This window comes from Fonsecaea pedrosoi (assembly GCF_000835455.1).
Source record: "Fonsecaea pedrosoi CBS 271.37 unplaced genomic scaffold supercont1.6, whole genome shotgun sequence".
Lineage (NCBI taxonomy): Eukaryota > Fungi > Ascomycota > Eurotiomycetes > Chaetothyriales > Herpotrichiellaceae > Fonsecaea > Fonsecaea pedrosoi.
This window is the reverse complement of record NW_013550610.1, coordinates 1,440,287-1,450,027: the sequence shown is the minus strand read 5'-3', so window position 1 is coordinate 1,450,027 and position 9,741 is coordinate 1,440,287. Positions and strand designations below refer to the sequence as shown.

The following is a 9,741-nucleotide window of genomic DNA, read 5'->3' as shown; positions in this document are numbered from 1 at the left end:
GATGGAGAGGTAGACGATGGAGAGGTAGACGATGGAGAGGTAGACGATCGGGATGAGGAGGGAGAATGTGAGGAACTTCGTCTTGGATCAATGATGCCCAGCAACACCATACCCTTTGTCTTCTTGGGCGACCCCTGTGATATACAGTAAGCGTACGGCGTCCACCAGCCACCTATTTCTGCATTCCCACTGACTTTCACGTCCTCCAGCCAACCTTGACGTCCTCCAACGGGCGGATTCCCTGTCGAACTCCCACTGGTAGTGACCTGCCTTCACCGCCAAATAAATACACGATCTCTGAGAAACAGGACGCGGAGCTGTGGAAAGTCCTCGCATGTGCTCAGACCCTGCACCTGATGAGAGAAAAAGGAAGGAATGTCAGCCTGAGCGAGAATAAATAAGACTGCCACCAAGCCACCTTGGCGGTGGCAGAATTCTGCCCGGAATTCCTGCCTCATTGGGGATGGAATTCTGTCCCCATGACTAGGATAGGTGGTGTGTTGTGCTGTGTATGGGTGAGGCGCCGGCGTGGTGGTTTTCTCTTCCCCTGGCTCTTGTAATTGCCATGGCTTGATCTGTTTCGGTGGCGTACAACGGTCAAGGGGACGACTTTGTGTTTGATATTGACAAGGACTGGGCCGTTGTATAACCAGCCCAAGATGGCACAGACCATCCATGATGGATTGATGGTTCATGTTCAAGTGGTGGTGACTGCGGCGCAAAGGAGAGACGACGAGAAAGGAATGACGACGACCGAGGAGAGACAACGACCGAGAAGAGACGACGACGGAGGAATGAGGACGAGAGAGGAATGAACTGGATATAGATGGCAAAACCAGCAGACCTAGCTCCGACCCCCTGGACCTCGGGGAGTGCTGATCAAAGCGTCGTCGAGGTCAAAGGTCCAGTTTCGAGCCTCGAGTGTGGCCTTTTCCATAGTATCACCGACAATATCCCCTTCCTCTAGTTTAATCAAGGCGTGAGCGGTTGTGGCCTTTTCCATAGGATCACTAACAATGTCCCTTTCCTCCAGTTCAGTTTTGATCAAGGCGTGAGCGGCTGTAAAAACCAGTGTAGTATGATATGAATGCCGCAGTCTGGGACCTTGCTGACTGAGGACTGCGCACCATCCGCTTGCTTCGTTTTGGACACTCTTCTTTCCCAAGCTAAGACCGGCAATACCGTCAACGACGAGATCCTCGCCGGTCAACGTCCCCGTCTTGTCGAAGCAGGCGACTTCCGCACATTCGGGGTATGGGATTCGGAAGGGGTGGTCGGTTCTCCGTCGGACCGAGCAGAGAGGACGAGATCGAGCAGAAAGGACAAGATCGAGCAGAGGAGGATCGAGCAGAGGAGGATCGACAACATAAGGATCGACCAGAGGAGGACAGACCAGAGGAGGGTCGGGCAGAAGAGGATCGACAAGACAAGGATCGAGCAGCGAGGACGAGATCGACCAGAGCGGATGAGGTCGAGTAGAGGTAGAGTAGAGATTAAGTAGAGGAAGATCGAGCAGAGGAAGGTCGAGCAGAGGAGGATGAAGCAGAAGAGGATCGAGGAGAGAGGATGAGATGGAGTGAAGAAGATGAGATCGAGCAGAGAGGATGACATCGAGCAGAGAGGATGAGATTGAGCAGAGGTCGAGTAGAGGTCGAGTAGAGATCGAGCAGAGAGGATATACCCCCAAGCAGCCTGTCACGACAGGTTATTCACCAAGATACCACCCTTCCAGACAAAGATCATCTTACCTGTATGCTCAATGAGCTTCTTGATCCCCAAAAACACAGAATGATTGTCGGTACTGAGATGGCGGCGGCAATGTGTCCTCTGATCATCATTCGCACCTATTCTCCCTGTCGTCTCTCCATTCTCCTCCAGGCAACAGTCCAGCAAAAATGGTATCTTTGCCGAGGGCAAATCGTGCCCAGCTATTGTGAGTCTGACGTCACGACTTTATGATGGTTTCCGGCGCTCGCCGATCTCGCTGGCGATTGAGGCCCTCGCTGTCGCTCTACCGTGATCTCGTCTCTGTATAAACGTCCTCTTTGTTACCGGATTGGCGTATTCTGTAGACCGCGACGTTGTCCACCTGGCCAAACGAACTGCTCTTCTGATTGTGCTTTGAGTCTCTCTTTGCCTGTCAAATCGAGCTCGTCCGTCATCCACTAGGTCCTCTCGAATCTCCTCAATCTTCTGTCCGTTCGTCGTTGATATCGTGAGGTTTGGTCCGCGCTGAATCTCGCTCTGATTCTCGAGGTTTTGATGGCTTGGGACCCAGCTATTGAACGTGATTTGCGGCCCATGGAGCCACCACCGCGGGTGTAATAGAGATCGAGATAGAGGCTCGCTAGGTAGAAAGGCTCGTTTGAGGTAATGGCGACAGGGCAGTAGAAACTGTCTGAGGATGGAACAGTGGCAATCGCCTAGGTCGGCGCTGGCAACCATGAGTTCAGATAGATAAGCCAATGCCATTCATTCCCTTCTGACCTTTCCGAGCGCATAACTAGGATCAGTAAATCGCAGACTTTGAAAGGTCCTACCTAGCCTGATCCTCTCTGGGATAACTCACGCGTGATAGATCCTCAGATTCTTCCATCTCTCTGATCACTCTTCTGGCCATTTTGACAGAGGCGTCCAACGGCGATTTCGTCGCGGGCCTCGCCGGCCTCGTCCGCGCTGAAGCACCTGGGGATGACCACGTAGCCGTGCTCGAGGAAATGCTCGATGTTACCGCGCACGGCCGGGTCCGAGGATAAGGCGCGACGAGCGAAGGTTTCGGAGTAGCAGTCGACCCAGCTGGTTGAGGACTGTGTCGTTGGTGTTGACGTCGGTTGCGCCATGACGGATTTCAAGCGCTAACTGGTCGTTCGTTATCTGAGTAACAACAACGTTGTGACAGGACTCGGATCGCTGCGTCGATCGATGGCCGAGGTCTGGCTGTCCTGCCGTGAACAGCGTGACGACTTTGTCCTCTTTATCACGGAATTCCTCGAGATATCTAGGTCGTTCTAATTGCGATATATGCACCTCTCGACTGCACTTCAATGCCTCCTGGCTACCACTGCGGAGGTAGTCCCAGGCGGAGGTTGCAGGCTGCTAACAATGAGTTTTCCAGCGCGGTCCTTTTCGCCTTTGATCTTAGTTGTAGTATGCCTAAATCGAGAGGCGCTTCAATGCCTCCTGGCTACCACTTTGGAGGTAGTCTTAGGCGAGGTGATGTGGGCCTTCAATAATGAGGCTTCCAGCGCGGTCCTTTTCGCCTTTGATCTCAGTTGTAGTATGGCCCATATCTCGAAACCTGGTCTCCATTGCCTCGACAGCGTGCCACTCACAGATCTGATGGCCAGTAGACGGAAAGTATTTGGTCGTCGACGGATTAATCGGCGGCTGCTGGTCAGATAGAATCACCGCAGGCGCGGCAATCCCAGGTAGGTGTAACTTGAGGCTCTCCCAGAAGAAGGTATAGGAGGCATCGTTCTCGCCTGGACAGAACGAGAAGGCAACAGGAAACGTCTTGCCTGTGTCAAGCACGCCAACTGCAACGATCACGGGCATTCTCAGCCTGTTGGTATTGGGGTTTGCATCGATGACACAGAGAGATCCTGCAACGAATCGAGCTGTGGGCTTGAGAACCTCAGGGTGTGAGAACAAGATCTGAACACATTTCCTGCCAAATATTCTCCCAGTTTCGTCGACAGCCTCCTCAAGTCGCGTTTTATATATAAACCCCCGGCCCTCCAAGGCAACGATGAGGCGAGAGAGAGGGACAGAGAGAGAGGGACAGAGAGAGAGGGACAGAGAGAGAGGGACAGAGAGAGAGGGACAGAGAGAGAGGGACAGAGAGAGAGAGAGAGACACAGATCGTCTTCTGGTCACCCTTTGAGGCAGGCTTGAATCTGATCGAGTTATAGTACTTCTTGTGCTGTGAGAATAACACCGAGATCGTCCGAATCAAGGATCCTGCCCTCCAGCACGCGGTCACGCCGTACCCGGCAGCGGAAAAGGAAGGCCTGCAGCGCACCGACTGGTTCTTCAAGGAGTCGTCGAGCTACCGCGCGCAGCAGTCCACGAGGCCGCAGACACTGGAGTGGCAGAGAATGGCCAGGTATTCAATGGATCAAGTCGAGCCCCTGAGCCTTGATCGCCTGCAACTTCCACAAGGCGATCTCCGTGGCGAGAGAACATCAACGGACCGATCAAGGAGGTCAGTGATAGGGCGCCCCCCGCGGGACCTTGAGGGAGAAAAAGGATCTGATCGAGGAGAGAAGGGGAAGCCACCAAACAGTTTGCTGGGCTGAATGGGTCATGGCTCATGGGGGGGGAGCCCGAAGCGTGAACTAGCACACCAGGGATGAATTTGCCCATGATTTGCCCTCCACCATAACAGCCCAGCGCCCAGTCCAGGAGTCTAGCAGCCCAACACCCCCAGCCAAAGCCCAAATTACCGCTCAATGGGTGGCCAGAGTGTTCCAGAGACTTGACAGCAAGGATAAAGGTCCTTGATTCAGCCGTTCCGTTTCCCATACAAAGTGACTTCCAGGAGACTCGGCAGGACCATTGACAGTTAGTCCCACGAATGTGAGTAGAATCGCGCTTGCGAAAGGAGGTAATATCGCCGTTCTCGCCGTCATTCCCCAGTCGACACAGGCGGACGGAAAGGAGAATGACGGCGTAGATGAGGGAGGTGCCTGGCCTCTAAAACCCAGGCCAAACGGCAGAAAATCTGGGGCTGGTAGCATGAGGCCGAGTACGGGAGGACGCGTGAATGGCGGATACAGTTCGATGCCGCGAGTCCCGAATCCCTTGCAAAGCACTACCATGGGCAGTATCACATCTGTGCCCACCAAACCGAACATAAGGATGCAGATGCAGCGGATGCAGCATGACGAGATGGAGGAGAAGGTCAAGGAGAAGGGGTGCGGGTGCTGTGTTGTTGTGTGAGGGAAAGGCCAGTTCCGCGTGTTCTAGCCGCGGTAGACACAGAAGACGATAGAAAGAGAAGAAGAAAGATAGAGAAGACGGCCACAGAAGAAGACGGCCACAGAAGAAGACAGCCACAGAAGAAGACAGCCACAGAAGAAGACAGCCACAGAAGACAGACCCAGGGTCACCAGTGCTTCCCACCAGTGGTCCGCCTTTGACGATATCAAAGCCCTGGGAAAGCGAATAGGCCATGAGACGCTCCTGGCCACTCCTCAAAGGCATCAAAAGCCTCCCCTGACTCACAGGGTCGAGGAGGAAATTTCGCAGGGTAGGTAGGCATTAACAGCCTTGCTCTAGCGGTCCGCGGAGGTATTCAGGAAAACCTGGCCTGGCTGGCACGCTGGGTAGCGGACTCGGTAGCCCATTGAAACGTTTCTCAACACCAAGATCAGCTATAGAGAACAGGCAGCAGCGAGGTCTGCAGGCCTTGAAAGCGGCGACGAGGTTATACGACATCGATGCCGAAGTCGATGCCCTGAGCCGTTCCCGATTAACGACCTGCCTTGCAAACGCGTTTCGTTCCTTGAGCGTCTCGTGCCCCTGTAAGCACTCGCCAGGGTCGCTGACAGCCCCAGACACAATAGCCCCGGAGCTTGCGGCGCTCGATCATGTGTGTAAACATATGCATTGGTCTGTTTGTCTGCCCATGCCTCTTCTCAGGCCAGGGCTGCCTTCGTGCCGTCTGAAAACGTCAGAGAACTCGTGGCCTTGATGCAACCAAATCCCATCACGGGTGAGGAGAATCCCGAGATGATGTTGTCGGCTTGTCTTTGTATTGCCAATGTGATGGAGGCTTCACGAGGCTCGGTTGCCCAACGTGGTGTATGAGGCTTCAGGTGCAGCGCTTTGGCGTATTGCAGAATGTGCAGTTCTCGGGGAAATGAAGTCACTTTGGAATGATGAGTGACGTGCGTGAATGCCTGTCTAGATTGTCAGCAAATGCCGCGTCAGAATAGGATTCCATGGGGGAGGTGTGGATGTCAGGATCATCCTGATTGACGATGCCATTGTACTGAATGCCGCAAGACTTGAGGCCGTTCCGTCAAAGACCCGTGGTAGATCAATTGGTGACGGCATGGTTGCAGGAACTCGCGTGTTTGCCTGTATCTCGAATCCTACCTCATGTTTGTCAATAGGGGAATCCTGGCAGAGCCACAGCAAGGGGGTTTGGCCTGTCCCTGATGATTCGGGGTCAAGGAACTAATTGGCGTTATCGATCACTCGTAGGTCCAATGGTGCCACGGGGTGTGCATCATTGGAACTGTATAGTGTCTCCTGGGTGTGCATCATTATCATTTTCATTACATAGTGTTGTCCTGGGTGTACATCATGTCCATTACATAGGGTCTCCTGGGTATACACCATCCTCACTGCATAGCGGCCCCTGGGTGTGTACCACTCCCATTGTATAGTGTCTCCTGGGTGTACATCATTTTCATTGTAGTGTCTCCTGGGATAATTATACGGTATCGCCCCCAGCCGCCCCCCGGGTGCTTGCACGGTATCGCGTTTTGATGATATTTCTATTGTGAAATTCGGTGTTGGTTTCATCGATTCACGGTTGGGTGCGGGAATGGGAGCCCTTCGTGTGGGCGTTTCGCGGTCTGAATTATGACCTTCTCGTTTGGATCGAGTCGAGTTTCCTCAGGGTTGGGGAACGGAGGTGATAACCTCCTCGAAGGTAATAGGTATAATAACGGTAATGGGTAGGAGGTGATACCTCCTCGAAGGTAATCGAACGGTATCGGGTGTCGATGGAGGCGATAACCTCCTCGAAGTTGGTAGGAATGCTTGCACGGTATCGCGTTTTGATGATATTTCTCTTGTGAAATTGATGTTGATTTCATCGATTCACGGTCGAGGAAAGGAGGCGATAACCTCCCCTCGTTTGGATCGAGTCGAGGTCTTCCTTAGGGTTGAGGAGAGGAGGCGATAAGCTCCTCCTCTCCTCAAAGGTAATAGGTATGATGATATTTCTATTGTGAATTTTGATGTTGATTTCATCGATTCGCGGTCGGGTGCGGAAATGGGAGCCCTTCGTGTGGGCGTTTCGCTGTCTGAATTTTGACCTTCTCGTTTGGGTCGAGTCGAAGTCTTCCTCCGGGTTGAAGAATGAATGACCTCACTTGAGTCTTGCTTGATCTTCACAGATCCCCACTTGATCTCTACATCTTCGTGCTCGACGGTCGAGGTCATTCCTCAGGGTTGGGAATCTGGATCCCCAACCCTGAGGAATGACGATAAACGGACAGTTTTCTTGTCTAGAGGGTGGTGTAAAGGCTCCCAGAGGGGCCACCGGTAGGTGGTGTAAGAACATGGTGTAGTAACCAGCTGGTGGGTGTCAGCTACAGGAGGTGTAGCATCGAAAGTATCCAGTTGGTGGGGGAGTCTTCGGTAGGTGCAGCTGCAGAAGCTCCCAGCCTGCGATAAGTTGGAAAGGGCGTGCGCACTTGGCACATTCCAGGATCACGTAGGGGGGCCCGAGAGGGGGAGGTGCTTGGCCGGCCGGCCGTGATGGAGCGCTTTATTGTCGTCTAGCATTTGGCCGCTGAGGTTGACTGGCCCGTTGAATGTCTCTAAAAGAATAGAAGAATAGAATGATCTCGTCTTTTATAAGCATACAGTTAGATGAGAGACGACTGACGAAGGTCTGGCGGGTCCTTCAAGACGCTGAGGGGGTGGTGATCATGCCATATAATATGTGCCCGTTTGAGGACCTTCAGGTGCCCACTTGAGGGCCTTCCGGAGTAGCCGGATCTTGTCTGTTTGGTGCATTCCTGGTGGCCGTTCCACCGTAACGTCATCATCAATAATAACACTGGCGAGGACCGCGTTGACCGCGTCAAGCTGCAGGATCTCGACGCCGAATGATGCCGCCGCCAGGGCCATCCATACCCTGCATGTTGGGGTTTGGATTTGGAAAGAGTTCTGCAACTGGCTAGCCAGTCTAGATAATAAGGAGGATAATTCCGAGGAGACAGAGAGGAGGAACAACCTATCGTACGCTCCACTGTCAGGGGTCGTCATTGTCTCACTCCTCTCGCTGACCTCCCTCTTTCATACACGCTATCCATCCCTTACGTACGTTCCTCTTACACCTTGTTTCTCGTCCTTGCCTCCCCTTGCGTACGATGTCTCAGTTGTCAGGATTCTGTATCCTTTGCACCGTGGGCGTCTCGTCCGATCAGGAGGTGGCCTCTGGTATTAGTGTCGGTTCGCCAGAAGTAAGTCTTCTCCTGGGTTCAGCCCATCAGACTGGACACTTGAATAATCAGGGTGGCCGCGTAGTTGTCTCGCTCAGTGCTCTGTAGATCGCCGCGGATGAAGGTGCGCGTGCCTTTGACTTGTCTGGGTCCCCGTCCCTGTCGGGCTTGTGCTTGGACGCCCGTGGCAGTGGTAGTGGCCTTTTAGTAGTCTTGCATGGATCGACTTCTTTGAAGGTCCCTCGGCGCCTCAATTGGTCAAATTCCTCTTGTGATGGGCCTCGAATTGTCGTCCAAATGGATGCCTTTTGAGATCTTTCGAATGCTTTAGTTCAGGATGAAGGGTGTCTCGATGCAGGGGCAGGCTATTTGCTTGTGTGGCCGCAATTGTTGGTGATCGATCAATCATTTGTCCCTCTGCAATGGCCATAGAAAAGGCGGAATGGAAGCCATCCAATGAAGCACTTTCATGCTCGGTATTGCCGAGCACAAGCTGAGCCACTTTGACCTTGCGTTGACGTCTGGAACCCTCAGGCAAGATGTTGTCCTGGGAGTATCAGCAAAAGTTTCCTGGGCACGGGCTTGCAACTGGATTGTGCTGTGTCCTGCCGTGTGACCGAGTAGGATGTTCTGTTTTGTATGAGACCTGCACTCGACTTCCAAACTGCATAGATGAGCTGCAGCATATCCATTGTAGCCTCCACGCAAGAGGCTGTTTTGGGTCTCCATAGGTATGGCCCATGTTTGGGTCTTGTCCTCATCCATCCAGTGATGTTCAGGGGGCATTCTGGTTCAATGCCATCGAGCCATCGGAGATTCAGCCAACGGAGAATGAGCCAAGTGAAAATAAGCTAAGTGAGACTGAGCCAAGGCAGAATGAGTCACAACAGAATGAGCCAAGGAAGATCGAGCCAATCGAGAACGAGCCAGGAAGAATGGGCCAAGAGGAATGGGTCACAAGAGCATGGTCCAAGCGAGAATGAGCCAATGATGGAGATTGAGCCAGGAAGAATGAGTCACAAGAGAACGAGCCAAGAGGAATGAGCCAAGGAAGAATGAGCCATCGGGGATTGAGCCAACAGGGATTGAGCCAACAGGGATTGAGCCAACAGGGATTGAGCCAACAGGGATTGAGCCAACAGGGATTGAGCCAATGGAGAATGAACCAAGAGGAATGAGTCAAGAGAGAATGAGCCAAGATAGAATGAGCCAATGGAGAGTGAGCCAACGGAGAAGCTTCTTTGCGCAGTGGGAGGCCTGACATTTTCTGGTATCCGACGACAACAACATCCTTTGAAAGAGGTCCAGGTTCATATCCAGGCAGAGGCTGCGTCCTTGAGATGTCGAGCAAGGGCAGCAAAGCAAGACGCCATCCAGATCCAGGAACGATGTCGTTATCCGCACCCGATCCGGATCAGTGAAGCGATGGAAGCTGGATAACGACGAGAATGAGAACGAGGCGAGGCCTGACCTCCCTTGATCCGACTTCCCTCGACCGAACCTCCCTCGAACGAACCTCCCTCGAACGAACCTCCCTCGAACGAACCTCCCTCGA

General features: G+C 53.1%; 3 protein-coding genes across 3 annotated transcripts; all 3 read right to left on the bottom strand.

Moving 5' to 3' along the window:
* Positions 1-844: 844 nt before the first annotated feature.
* On the bottom strand, positions 845-2,840 carry Z517_09382 (uncharacterized protein; the record flags this gene model as incomplete). The annotated part of the gene is made up of 2 exons (XM_013425292.1): positions 845-1,692; positions 2,609-2,840. The coding sequence occupies 2 exons, from the start codon at positions 2,838-2,840 to the stop codon at positions 845-847; spliced, it is 1,080 nt and encodes a 359-aa protein (XP_013280746.1).
* Positions 2,841-3,204: 364 nt separating this feature from the next.
* On the bottom strand, positions 3,205-3,555 carry Z517_09381 (uncharacterized protein; the record flags this gene model as incomplete). The annotated part of the gene is made up of 1 exon (XM_013425291.1): positions 3,205-3,555. One exon carries the CDS (start codon positions 3,553-3,555, stop codon positions 3,205-3,207), a length of 351 nt encoding a protein of 116 aa, XP_013280745.1.
* Positions 3,556-7,668: 4,113 nt separating this feature from the next.
* Z517_09380 (uncharacterized protein) lies at positions 7,669-7,872 on the bottom strand (the record flags this gene model as incomplete). The annotated part of the gene is made up of 1 exon (XM_013425290.1): positions 7,669-7,872. The coding sequence occupies one exon, from the start codon at positions 7,870-7,872 to the stop codon at positions 7,669-7,671; it is 204 nt and encodes a 67-aa protein (XP_013280744.1).
* Positions 7,873-9,741: the final 1,869 nt, after the last annotated feature.